This window comes from Plectropomus leopardus, chromosome 19 (genome assembly GCF_026936395.1).
Source record: "Plectropomus leopardus strain MGB_pleo_1.0 chromosome 19, ASM2693639v1, whole genome shotgun sequence".
Classification (NCBI taxonomy): Eukaryota; Metazoa; Chordata; class Actinopteri; order Perciformes; family Serranidae; genus Plectropomus; species Plectropomus leopardus.
Window position 1 is genome coordinate 8028779 of NC_142194.1, and position 14425 is coordinate 8043203.

Here is a 14425-nt window from a genome sequence, read left to right on the forward strand (position 1 = left end):
AGGCTAAATGTGAAGTTAATGAATACATCCTCTCTCCGTGTCACTGTTATCAGTGTGACGATAAAACATTCAAACTGAACGAGCGAAACGCTTCCAGACTTCACTGTCAACAAATGCTTTAGATTACAATTTGTGAAAATATTTTGAACTCATGGAGAACCAAGGGAATACTTACTGGGTACAAGTGAAGAAGTACAAATGTTTAGAGCTAGAACTAAATCACTCTGTAGGCACTTTTTAAGTTACCAAAAACATTTTAAATTCTTACATGGAACAAAAAGGAACCAGCAGATTTAGCTGACTTTATATATATATATATATATATATATATATATTTTTTTTTTAGTAAGTTTTTTCATTGGTAACTGTACTTTTCTAAAAATATCAGGTTTAAAAACATCCACGTCTTTGTTTCTTGACTCTAAACGCAGAAAATGTCAATAAAAATGACCCTTTCTTACAAATCCTGCTCGGTATTGTGGACACAGACAGCTCCTCCTTACTATACTTTCCTTCCTTCCAAAAGATCAGATATTTGTACAGGAAAAAAGATCAAAAATCCATCTGTACCTGCGTAAATCCAGGCTTCATGTCAGGCCAACAAGCTTGTCTTAATTACAGCGGTGTGCTGAGCCCCTTCTCTGCTCCTCAGCCATGAAAAGACGTCCAATTACCTTGAACTAAAAAAAATACGGGATCAGTAGCAGAGCGGAGGATTAAATCAATATTATGGCCCAATCTGAGGCAATGCTCCAGTAACAAAGCAGACAGTAATGGAAAAATCAAAGTGCTCAATGTTTGGACTCTCCAGCATCACTCATCTGGCCTCCTGAATGGACTCTTATCTCGTCATGACAACAGCACAGAGAAGAGTAATTGCCATGGCAACAGGTCACCTTGAAACAGAGTGTCTTATCTTTATCGAAACTTGCTTCACGCGACGCAAGATTTAAGATGCGCGGTGACTGCGACGCCCTCAGGTTCACCTCACCCGACAGAAAACCTTGTGAAGAGTTCAGAAGTTGTCACGGAAGATGTGAAGTTAAATAATAACATCATGGCCGCTCGTTTCAGTCCGTGTTTTTGTGTCAGTCACCAGCTGACATGTGACCCCAAACAGCAGGAGGATATTCCTCCAGGACGCTGCAGCTGACGACTGACCTGCATCTGACGAGATCTGAGAAGGAGGCTTTGGTTACAGCTCGGTCACAAAAAGATGATGTGGACATTGTACGTTTCTGCAAACTACTGACATGTTAATTTCTCACATTTTATACATATTATATCCAATTTTCTAAAGTGGCATACTGTAAAACTTCAATTAATAGTCCAGACCTTTATTTTCCTAAATCACTAAACTCAACAGGCGTGTAAATGGGACGGGCTTTAATTTCCTTTCACCTAGGCAAATGGCTGTTTTTTTTAGATTTTTTTTTCTTTCAGAAACAGGGGAAAAGGTAATGAGCAACAAATTAAGAAATATCCCAGAAGTTAGAAAGAAATCTGTGAAAAGTAAAAAAAAAAATTATTTGAAAATTTATCCAAAAAAACGGAGAGAGAAAATAAAACAAAAAAATCCAAAGTGAGAAAATACTTTAAAAACATTTTAAAATGATATTAAATTAGTACAATAATTTCAAATATAGAAATATGAATATCCACTGGACAGTTTTACTTCTTAAAAAATGGTCTTCATCTAGTTATTTTTCATCAGTGAATCAGAGAGGGTCGTCAGCTGGCGAGCATCTCGTCATCCGTCACCTGCACCTCATCAAGACAAAGTCAGCTCATTTATTACATAACATATTTGTGGTTTGCAAAAACGTAAAGTGCCAACATTTTCTTCTACACTCTCAGAAGTGAAGGGGCTAAATAGAACCATATAGAGTTCTATGGCCTTTTTCTTTAAGAGAACCATTTTTGTTACCCTATGGAGCCTTTTATTAAGGATCCAACTGGAATACTTTCAGAGGGATCTATCTAGAACCCCAGCATCTGTGGAAGGTTCCACTCTACGAGAGGTTCTACAGAGAACCCTTCTATCATGTAATGATTCCAACCAGAACCCTATATCTTCTCACTAGAACCCTTTTATATTCTAAGGATTTCATCAAGAACCCACCAAGGGGGGTTCCAAAAATAGTTATTGACTACATTACCCATAGATCTCTCTTCCAATAAGCGTGATTTACGTTCTTTGTGCTTCTGCTAGTCTTACAAAGAACCCTTAAAGAACCCTTTTTTGGGTTGTTCAGAAGCAAATGGTTTTGGGTAGAACCTCAGCCCTACAGGATGAACTATTTTGTAACCTTTATTTCTAAGAGTGTAGGGTCTCGGCTGTGTTACAAAGTAAATAAGTGTATTTCGAAAAGTGTCGCACTGTTTCTTTAAGACCAGCAGTCACACGGTACATTATTTTTCCTCTTTACGAAGCAGATCTGGGCGGAGAGATGAAGTCTCTACAAAGAACAGTCACACGTTCATGTTCATCCAAAAAGGCTCTTTAATTGGTCTAAGTGATTAATTACAGGGTGAGGGAGCCAGGTAATATAGATACTAGAATAGCTTTCAATTACCTCATTTAAATTTGATCACTGAACAGTTAGAGGGGATGAGGGAAAACAGGGGGGATAATGAGGGAATATAAAAGAGTGGAAATGAGAAAGTGACGAAAATCTTAATATAGGCCAACCGATAGAGTTAATACAGTAATAACAAATATTTAAGTAAATCGGCGACAGCTTTACAAAAAGAAAAATGTGCTAGAAGTGTGATTAGAAAATTTTAAGAGTGACTATAAATTCCTATCATATGTAGAATACATGAATATGACACTATCCAGCCTGAAATAACACATTTTTGTTCTATATTGATATAGTATTAAGATGCAGAATTTATTGATGGTGAGGCCCTGTGTGATGTTGTGCTGTACTGCAGCCTCGGACTGAGACCCAGTGAGGAACAAGAGTCCATGGTTTAAGACACCTAGTGCTGGTCAGTGCTGTCCCAATACTTTCGTCATTTTGCAGATTGTGTTCATATGGACTGCTTTCAAAAAATCTCTGCTTCCTCTGACTCATCGCTTAAAGACGACTTGAAGGGTTTAGCTCCAAAACATTATAAACCTTTCAAAGGAGTTACCTGAAATTTATAAATGGATTTACCAAAAACGATCATTTTTATTCTAGAAAACCGCTGCTCTTCTGTGTCTGGAGTAGGGATGTTATTTTCGGTTAGTCTTGGTTTAAATAGCCTGACATCTAAAGTTTTGAACCCTAATAAAAGTGGTGTGATCTCTGTTGAAAAAAGGCAATTACTAACGCAGCAAGAAATGTCACACAAATTGCAAGATTTTGTAGATTTCAATTTTTTTAAGCTAGGGGGAAATGTCAAAAAATGTATTTCTATATTTATTGTAATAATAATTTTAAAAAATATTTTATGGACTTAACCAGGTAATTTCCTATGTAGTTTGTTTCGTACTTTTTTGTTTATTTTCCTTTTTTTCTTATTTATTTATTTAATTGAATGTTTTATGATGTAAATGCCTTTTACTTTAGTTGGTTAACTGACAGACAGCTAGCTGCGTTAACATGTGAAACATATAGTGCCCACCACCTGGTCTCCACTGGTGAGTTACTGTTAGCCAGGGCCGCTCTGCACTGCTGATGGGAGCCAGCTAATGGCGCTGCTCATGTGCGATTACCGTTGGTAATTTAGTCTCGATGGCGGGATGAAGTTACTGTGGAAGAGCTTTGATGGGGTCGAAAAAACATGAACATGAACATGAACAGTTTCCGTCCAAGCCCCACCCGAGCTCGACCCACTGCAGCAGTTTTGGGCTGGAGCCGCACCTGTTTGGAAATGGAGGCGTATTGTTTTGTTCTGAACAAATGTATCTGCTCACAGGAGGTGACAGTAAAATAAAAAAGGTAGCAGAAAACATCCTGAGGGTTCGACCTGGCCTAAAGCAGACCAGAGGTTTGGCAGTGGGCACTATGTTTCTGCATGTGTTCTGTCTCCTGACATGTGTAACATGTCAAAAATGTTTTCAGCGTTCAAACCGATTAACAGTTAACTGTTGAAATCCCGAGTCTGGAGTTAAAATGTTATAATATTACATTTTGGAATTAAACTCTTCACTTGTTAGTCGCAGCTGTCTTCACAAATCTTGCTACAGTGGCTGCTTGTTTTTTTTTTTGGTGGCTGTATTTAAAGAGACAATCTCTTTTTCCTCCGCTACTTCGCCCAGCTGTAAACAATTCATCAAACCCGACGACACCCCGAGACTGAATCCCAACCATCCACGATAAAATATACACAACACACACACAGCATGAAAACTCTGGTTATAGTTTAACCATGCGCCAACACCGTGGACGGTTGTAAATCTTAGTGCACATTAAAGCACGGAATAAACACACAAGCGTAGGAAAGTAGCAAGTGAGTAAAACCTGCCAGCTCCAGCTTTCCACAGCTTTCCAGCATAACAGTGCAGTCTTCTTATCTTACCGAAGTGTACATCAAAAAAGTCCTAAACGTCTGTAAAATCTGCCGACCCAAACTTCTATTTTTCACCACAGTCACATAGAAAATAAACACTTCAAGTCATGACTTCTGCCTGTTACATTAATCTAACCACCATTTCTAAGAGTCTGTCACTCCACAGTATCCATCTTTTTTTTTTTTTCAGGTCCACTCACACCTCAGACTCCAGACTAGACACCCGTCGCCAGGGACGGAGTACGCAGGGGCTCCCCACAGGCTGCCCCCCTGCCCCCTGACCTCCTAGGGCCTCTGATCCAGTCTGGGACCCCTGATAGATCCCATAGGCCCCGTACACACTGTCCTGGTACAACAGAGCCCGCTGGCCTCCACATCTCCCGCCGCCGCACGCCAGCAACTGGCACACTGGGCTCGGGTGTCCGCTGGAGGCTTGGCTGTGGTGCTGCAGGTCCAGGGGCCCGTGGTAAAGCGGTAGCCCCGGGTACGAGTTCAGGTAGTGGGCGTACTGTCTGCTGAGCAAGCTGGTCGCTCTGCGCACCATCCCCCGCCCTAACCCAGCCCCGTGCCGCACCGCTTCTCCGTACGTGGGGAGGTGGGTGGAGTGGGAGTAGCGCAGCCTTTGGCCCTTGCGCCCGTTCGGCCTCCGCTGGTCCTCCCGTATGTGGAGGTAGGCCTGGTTCCGCGGGAGGCACAGGTTGTTTCGGAGGTGGGCCGGGTTGTGGGGCTTGGCGGGTATGGTCGGTGTGAGGATGCATGGGAACAGGTCCGGCAGGGTGGACGGTGATTGGCTGGACAGTGACGACTGAGACTCGTCCAGCTGGCGCATCTGCTCGCTGCCCCAAGTCGCTTTGAGGAAAGAGGGGCGGCGGTGCCTGCGTCTCCCTCTCAGCACCAGATCCTCTGGGGGCCAGGAGCTGTAGTTCTCCACCCGGGGACACACCCCCTCCCCGGTGTAGATGTTGTCGACGCTGGGGGCGGAGATGTGGTTGGCTTGGAGGTGGTTGGCTTTGAGCTCGCTCATATAGACGGGACTTGTGTCGTTCTTTTCCTGTGTTCTCCCGACATCGCCGTCCTCGCCCTGGAAGCTTTTGGACCTCCTTTTTCGTCGGGAGAAGCCCGCTGGGACATGCTGGTTTTGCGGCGAGGAGAGCGGGTGAGAGGCGTAGATGTCAGGGAGCTGAAGATCGGTGTAGGGGATGAACGGCGAGTGAGGGTGGGTGTCTACGTAGAGTCTTCCTGTCGTCTGGTAGTGGTGCGGGTGCTGATGAGGCAGCGGCTCGCCCACGGCCAGGTGCGGGCTGCTGAGGCTGGACACAGGAAGCGGACGGTCATACAGACATGAAGTGGAGCGAGTCGGGAGCGTATAGCGCAGCGGCGTGGGCCTGGTCACGCCCCGCTGCTGTTTCAGAGAGGTAACAGCAGTCAGAGGCGGACTCAGGGAGCAGTGATTCTCCGTAACATACGCAAATCCGCCCGGTACGGCCTCAGTGGCGACTTGCGGAATTCGAACAGGCAAGCTGCCGCCATGACGACTCAACTGCTCGATGGTCTTGGTGGCGTTGTCCAGAGAGGTCTCAACGTTGGCGGTGGAGACGAGGTCCTTGGCAGTGCGAAGCATCTTCAGCATGTTGGCTTGAGCGTAGTTGGAGGTCAGGTCAGGTTTGGCCAAACCAGATGAGCGCCCAGGATCCTCCACGCCGTTAAAACAGCTGTAAATACCCTGAGAGACAGACAGAGCGACAAAAGAGGAGAAATAAAGAATTAGGAGAGCACAAGAAGTAGTAAAAATGTGGAGCTAGAACAGAAGCAGCAGTCAAAAGTTTGGGCATTGAAAATAAAATTTGGCACTGAAAAAAGCTCCAATAGATGCCCCTTTTGAATGATTTTCAAATAATTTAAGACATGTCATTCTGCATTTTAATGAAACATATCCTGTGAGGTTTGTAATGATTGGACAACCAATCTCTGATTTATAGTCTGGTTTGTGGTATGCCACACCCTTTATTTTCATTTTTAGTGCCCCCTAGTGGTCTATTTGAAAGATATTTTCAGGATTCGTTTTAGGTACAAGTTTCAGTTTGATGTGGGTAATATTTTTTGGGCAGCATTTTGAAAACAAATTCTAATCACTGTTGAAAATTTCACATCTTTGATGTACAATCCTATAGGACATTTGTGAAAACATTTCTAAATGAAAATAATAATAACACATTCACACAAAGACAACATTGTTTCAGCCCTTCGGGCTTGAACCCCTAATTAAAATGAAATAAATTTCAATTCCTGTGTTTTATTTTTCAGTGGAACTTTTTTCAGTGCCAATGCCTCCTTTCTCAAAGCAAAATTTTACTTTCAACGCCAAAACTTCCTGTCACTGTTCTCGCTCCATATAAAAGAGACAAGGAGAGAAGAGGCGTATAAATCACCTAATCGTTTGTAATTAAATCAATGGTTAGCCACAAACTGTTTAACCTTGAATCAACCTAGCGCTCCTGAGGGGACGATTTCACAGACGAAATTTCAACCAATTTGTGCATCTCAAAGTGACGTTCCACCTCCTAACTAATAAAAACCCCACTGGCAGTTAAATAAAAAAATTCATTAATTTCTCATTTTATCACTGAGGCAAGACTTAGTCACAAATTCATTATGCATTCTCCCGGGACTCAAAGAAAAACAGTTTAAGCTGAGAGGATTGCCCCAATAAAGGCACAAGGACACAGAGACGCCTAAAGTCCCGTCTCTGACTGCATGGACAAACACGGAGCCAAATCCCATGACTGCTCTCTGCTTACAGTTGGCTGGGAGCTCCTGAAAGAGCCAAATTTAATTTGGCCCTTGGGGCCGCCCCGTACGGATTAATGATCAGATAGTCATTTAGCCGTTAATCTGATAAAACTCCAATCCAGGCACAATGGTGTAATTACACAGCGGAGGAGGCTGGAGTCCATAGACATTTCCCCGGCTGCAACTTGAGCCACAGCGTTACGCCTCAGTAACCACATCCCCAAACAACGGCGTCGACACACTGGGTACTGATTCAGGCTAATTGCAAGTGAACATTAAGCAATCAAAGTTAAATGCTGAGTAAACAGCAGAATTAGTGCTGCTTTTTTTGTTCCTTTTATCTCTCCCCTCCCCTCTCATTCTGTATAACAATGCGGTGACATTTGAGCTAATAATTTAACAAGGCCCTCTAATGATGCCGTGTAATTACATGCAAACTGTGCTTATTTATCATCACATAAAAGCCCCTTCATGTAAAACGGCACATTGCTATGAAAAAAAAGCAAACAACGTCAAAATAATCAGCCAATCTTTCAATCACTCAACTGAGCTGATACTCAACAGATCCAATTACAGCCAGCCAATCAGCCACTTCACTAAATAATCAATGTATAATCAGCGGAGCAGTTTCTCCACCCGACTTCCATAAACCACGCAATCAAACCAGCCGAGTATCCATGAACAACATGCTCCCCTGCTTTTAAAAAACAACTAATCAATCAAATGACTAATGTGCAAATCTCACCCTGCTGATGGCTAACAGGAAGTCAAGTTTGTGAGACTTGCGGAGGGCGTGTCGCATTTTCCAGTACAGCAGGTGTTCCCAGGCAAAGACCAGCAGGCTGAGGCCCATTGCGACCAGCAGCATGTAGAAGACGCCCGCCATGTTGTCGATGTCCAGCTTGCTGCTCATCACTTCGTTCTTCTCGTTCTGGCAGATGCCCGACAGCCACACCGTCTCCAAACGCTGAGTGTCTCCTGGAGGGACACAGAAGAAAGAGAGAGTATGAGATGACCGCACAGAGGAAGGATGAGAAATAAATGACTAACCTGAAGATTCGCAGCAAACATTGAGATCTTGAATGACAGATGTTTGATCGTCCAATTAAGACGTCCCGATATGGTTAAAAAGCAGGATTTCCCACATATTCATTTATCCGTTGTAGCCTTCCACAATTAAAATGTTCCATAACATGTTCCATGTTTCCATAAACAGATTTTCTAATTTTGGAGCTAAGAATCAAACAAAAGATTGGCACACATTTAAAGCTCCTAATGAATTTTAATTTTGCAACGTTTCGATAAGAGATCTTCGTATTTTTGGAGCTCGACCATTCATTAGGAGCATTGTTGAAATATATATATACCGTTATATACGGTTATGCATCGTACCTCTCAGAGCATGGAGTGCACTCTGGGTACAGATGGAGCAGCAGAACGTCAGTCGGATTGTAAGTCAACCGTTCATTACACTGAGTCTAAAGTTTCCATTCACTCGCAGCAGCTGCTCCTCTCGTCTATTAATCCAGTCTGATCAGATGTAAACAGATCAACAGATCAAATATCAACCTTGCAAGTCACAAACTGCTGCTGAGGAAAAAAAAAACTTATGGAAAGCTCCACCTGTGCTGTGTTCATGGACCCGTTAAAACCATTGAATTTAGAGAGGGGACACAGAATGAAACAAAGGGACATACATGCACTTAATAGAAAAAAAACCAAACAACTTTGCTGCAAAGACATAAAATTATCAAGATTTTCCTTAGCGTCTGGATTTTGGAGGCATGTGAAAAAAACAAAGTTTTCTTCACAAATTCAATATAAAAGACAGGGTGAGTAATTGATATACAAATGATTATTTTTGGGGGGGATGGGGGTTAAAGACAGTAGTTAAAGAGAATCTCCAGAGTTTTGAAATTACCAAATATGCTGATGTTTGGGGAAATGTGTATAAAATGATGGAGAAAACATTTACAATGTCTTTCCATTCTTTGGTTCTCATATTATTTCACCCCCTTTATTCTCTCTGGCTCAAAGCACCTTTTGAATGAGAAGTATTTACAGTAGCACATCTCCATTAGCGATTATTACCACATAAACGACTCCTCCAGGCCTCTGAACAGGTGGCCACCTCTTGAGCTGCATCCTCCCAAGTAGCCTTCAGGGAGCACGGCCCGTTTTATCTCTCCGTTAGCGTATGTTGACCATAAACACATTACTTCTTATATCATCATGGAAAGCTCAGAGAGAGACCGTGTGTGTGTGTGTGTGTGTGTGTGTGTGTGTGTGTGTGTGTGTGTGTGTGTGTGTGTGTGTGTATGTGTGTGTGTGGGGTGTCCTCTTAAGCTCTCAGAGGAGGGAGGATATTAATTCCACACCGGCGGCCGTCATGGTGAGTGTGTTTGTGTGTATATAGGTAGCAAGGATGTGTGTGTGTATGTGTGTGTGTGTGTGTGTGTGAGAGTGTGTAATGGAGATAATCATATCCCTAACACTCCCTGTGGTTCTGCAGGATATTAACTCTTCCCTGTAAGCCTACTTCCCTGCTGAAACAGCACGTACTGAAGTGGACTAATGCCAGTTCCAGGTTTCACATACAGCGTCAGCAAGACAGACAGAAATAAACACAAAAAGATAAAACGCAGGAAAGTGTACAGTAAGTGTGTGTGTAGGTATGAGTTGTGTATTGTGGATCACCGTCTCCGAGGAACTGCAGCAGCCCCAGGTCAATAGGCCGTTTCCAGCGGGAGTCCTTCTGCAGAGCGATCCCGTATCCTGTGGTGGCGAACACTTTCCCGCTGCCGATGGTCACCAGCTTGCAGCCTTCATCCTTCCCGGCCATGTAGTTCAGAACAGCGGCGTCGTAGATGAAGGCGTCCAGCTTTCTGCATGCACACAGATCGACTTGGTATAAGGGGTTGTTTTTCTCTAACAAAGTTCAACAAGTTCTTTCACACATGTTGGAACTGTATAAGTGTGAATTTGTCTTAAATGATCCTGCAGTGTCAGCGGTTTTGAGTGTTTTAACCTTTTAAAAACAAATGGTGTAAACTTAACATTGCTGCTGCCCACTTTCAAAAGTTTAACATATTTCAGCCTGCTCTTATTCTCAGGTCATCAAACACCAACGCTTTGTCAAGCCTCCTGCCGTGTGATTTGGACACCTGCGCTCTTTAAGCACATTGCATTAACGGTTTGTGTTGCATGCTAGATATGACCAAAACAGTAGTAAATGTTGTCATATAGTTTTTAAAATACTGCAGTTTATTTAACCAAAGTAAAGCCAGGAATAACTAAAACTAAAAAAAGATGTAATTTCAAAAAGCTGGGGTAAATAAAAGAATAGCTTTTTAAAGGGCACTTTGTGTAGCCATGAATTTAACATCATGAAATCAAAGCACAAAGTTTTAAAGTTGCATCATTTCAATTCAATGATAATTTAACTGAGACGAATTAAAGCTCCGTGAGGCCTGTTCGCTATTTTAGTTTGCATTTATTGATGAGCAAATGTCATTAGAGGATTTGAATGTCTGCAGATGTTTGGTCATAAAACCACAGTACTGAACTTAAATTTTGACCCACGTGTTGTGCTGTGGTGACAATGAACGTACCAAAATTATAATTATATTAAATTATATATTCTTCACCAAATCTTATGACAATCAATCTTGCTTAGATGTTTCAGTCTGAATCAAATGGCTGATTCTTCATCCTGAGAGCCGCACTGCTAGCGTGGATAAATTTAAAGGTGGCAAAATGCTCAAAATACTGTTTAGTATCTAGAAAATCTTGAGTATACACAATTTGTAGTTAATGGGCTCAAAAACTGCACTTCAAGTGTTTTGATCTGGGTAAAGTTTGGATGTTTGACAGCACTTTTAATACAAAATAAGCTGCACTTTTCATCTAAAAATACACCCATCACATTGGCATAAAACACAAATAGATGCTACAACACAAAGAGCATCAAATCTCTGCTGTATCACCCAAATTGTGATCATCATTACTGTAGCGCCCTGTGTCCTCACTGACACGACGATCAGTTAAATATAAACGCTTATCTAATTATGTGATACAGTTAAAATGTCAGTGAAACTTTACCCGGTTTTGAGGCTTTCTAGAGCTTCTTCCACCCCCTTCTGGTTGTACTTCATCATGTGTGTGTGCATGTCGGGGTAGTTGCTGCGGATGTTCCTCTCCGTGCTCCCGTTTGGGACCGTCCCGAAGCGGAAAGGAGGGTAATGCTCGTGTGGTTTCTGGAACTGTAGGGAGACAAAGGATGAGAGGGAAAGAGAGGGGAGGAGAAGATATGAGAGATGAGGAGAGGGAAGTAAGAGAAGAAGAGGTTTGATGTGGAGAAGAGGGGAAAGAGAGGGAAGGAAGAAAGGATAAAAAGGAAGGAGAGGAGAGAGACTGAAGGGAGCGAGAGCAGAAAAGGGGAGGGTGGGTAAGAAGAGGAGATGACAGAAAGGAGGAGGCAGTAAAAGCAAAAGATGAAAAAGATGGGATGTAGTGAGGAGAGAAAAGATGTCAGATAAGAGGGGAGAAAAAGAAAACAAAGACGAGGAAAGAGATTTAAAAAGGAGAGAGGGAGCAGGTAGAAGAAAGTAAAGATATGAGTGAGAGAAAGAGGAGAGAGAAGGGAGAGTTGGATGAGGGAGATAGAGGAGGGGAAGGGGAAGGGAGGCAGGAAGAAAGGGAAGAGGGGACAAGAGGGGGAAAGGAAGCAAAGGAAAGGAAAGAGATAAAAGGAGATGAGAAAAGAGGGGAGGTAGAAAAGGAAACAAGATGGCAGTTCAGGTGGAAAAATAATGAGAAGAAAGAAAAGAGTTGAGATAAAAGGAGGAAAGAGGGGAGGAGATACAAGGAAATAAATAGGCCAAAGAAGAGGAGCACGAAGAGGAGAGTTAAGGAAAGAGGAGATACAAATGGAGAAAAGCGGAGAAGAGAAAAGAGGGTAAGAAACGAAACAAGGAGAAAACAGGAGGAAGAAAAGAAAATGGAGGCGAAAAGAAGAAAGGAAAAAAGAGTAGCAAAGAGGTGAGGAAACAAGAAGAGGAAATGAGAAAGGGGGAGAAAAGGAAAGAAAAAGAGAAAAGAAAAGAGGAGATAAAAGGAAAGGACAGAGAGAGATGAAAGGAGAAGAGGAGAGGAGAAAAGAGGGAGGAAACGAAAGAGAGGAAAGGGAAAAAATTGAAGACAGGAGATGAAATGAGAAAAGGGAAGAAAGGAAAATAAGGGAAATACACAAAAGAGGTACAAAGATGAAAGGACAGGAAAAGCAAATGAGAAGATTTCAGGGAAAAAAAAGGGGTAAAAATGAGAGAAATAGAAATGATGAGCGGACAAAACAGTAAAGTAGAGAGAGACAAGGAGAGAAGAGGAGAAGAAAGGGGATGAAAGGAGTGGAGAAAAGAGAGAAAATGACAAGAAAAGAGAAGAAGGGAAGGAAAGATAAAAGGATGAAATAAGACAAGAAGAAAGGAAATAAAAGGAGCAAAGACAAAATGAAAGGAAATGAGAAATAGTGGAAGGAAAGGAGAGGAAAGAAGGATAAATCAATGGAGAGGAAAGAGAGAGGAGAAAAGAGGAGATGAGAAAAGGGGAAGAAAGTGAAGAGAAGAAAAGGAGAAAGGAGGAAAGCAAATGAAAAATAAGGGGAAGAAAGGAAGGGAAAAGAGGGGAAAGGAAAGGAAAGGAAACCAATGAAAGGGGAGAGGAGAAAAGAGAGGAGAGTCGTATAGGAAGTAAAATAAGAGCACAGACAAGATGAAAAGAAAAAAATAGAAAAAAGGAGAACAGAAGAGCAAAAGGAGTCCAGAACAACAAAGGAATGAGGGAGAGAGGAGCAAAGAGGGGAGAAAAGGAAAAGAGATGACAAAAGAGGAGAGGAGAAAGTAAATAAAAGGAAAGGAGAAAGAGACAGAGGAGCAAAAAGGGGTAGAGAATGAAGAAATGCGGTGGGGAGGAGTAAAGAGGACGAGGGACTACTCAGTTAAATGAAATCCATTTTGGAGTCAGAGTGATTTAATCAGCAGTCGGACTCGCTGCTGTTTGACCGGCCGGGACACCATTCAGCTCACCTCAATTAGATTAAATCTGATATCAACCGACACAGTTTGAATCATCCCGCTGCCCACACATGATCCTAATCCAGTTCAATCTGCGCCGATCGAAGCTGACGCATTAATGCGGGCTGAGGCAGAAACACGTCGGTTCGAGCTCAATTAGACTGTAAACAGGAATGATCTATTCATCTTACGCTACGGCATTGACCTTTTGAGCCGAACGCGCAAATGAATGGGCCAATCAGAGTGTGAGCGTGTGAGTGGGTGAGCGTGTGTGTTAATAAATTCGCTTTTCAGCTGCAGCTGGAATAGAGTCAGCTGAGGTGTTTTTTTTAAGAATCAGCTGTTTGAACAGAAGCTAAATGAAGATTAGAAAATAAAAAACATGGTCTCATTTTTACAGTCCACCGTAATACAATACTCACACGTTCATGTGGACACTGACAGCAATATTAGTCGCTGTAATTGTTTGTCCTTTATATTCTGGGAAAGAGGTTATTTTCAAAAGAATTTTCATGTGATGGGGAACAAAAATACACTCTCCTCGATTGGCATAGAAGTAAAAAGTAAACTCACTATCATCACGTCAGAGGACGCACACTTTTGTTTCCTGGAAATTGTCACATTGACGACGACAAATCTTTGTTGACATCAGTAGAAGGAGAGCTGGTTAAACCTTTGAAACATGAGCAAACTGGCTTGATTTCTTTAAAAACATGATAAGGCGGCAATGAGCAATGACACTTGCAAGAAATTAGTAAAAAGTACAAGAAAACTACCTGAAAATTAGTTTGAAAAAAAAGAAAGACAAAATGATTAAATAATAATAATTATTATTATACTTAAAATTATACTGACTTAAAAAATACTTTAAAAAATACTTCAAATTGTATTTCTGATCACTATAAATACTGTTTTTCTCTGGCTTTTTTCTTTTTTTTCTTGATCTTTTTTAATGCAGTTTTCTAAGTCTACTTATTTTTTGCAATTCTTGGAACATTTCTTACCAAGTTGCTCATTGCCTTTTTTTCCATGATTTCAAATCAATCCAGTTTCCCTGGGGT

At 42.0% G+C, this 14425-nt stretch overlaps 1 protein-coding gene across 3 annotated transcripts in view; it reads right to left on the bottom strand.

Moving 5' to 3' along the window:
* Positions 1-2485: 2485 nt before the first annotated feature.
* LOC121958842 (glutamate receptor ionotropic, NMDA 2C-like) overlaps positions 2486-14425 on the bottom strand; it is a 71392-nt gene continuing 59452 nt past the window's right edge. For all 3 annotated transcript variants that reach the window (XM_088070198.1, XM_088070199.1, XM_088070197.1), the window contains 4 exons: positions 11395-11555; positions 9991-10178; positions 8039-8271; positions 2486-6226 (listed from right to left, as the gene is read on the bottom strand). In XM_088070198.1, the coding sequence (XP_087926324.1) occupies positions 4700-6226; positions 8039-8271; positions 9991-10178; positions 11395-11555 (2109 nt within the window). In that variant the 3' untranslated portion in view covers positions 2486-4699. The remainder of the gene's footprint in view (positions 6227-8038; positions 8272-9990; positions 10179-11394; positions 11556-14425) is intronic.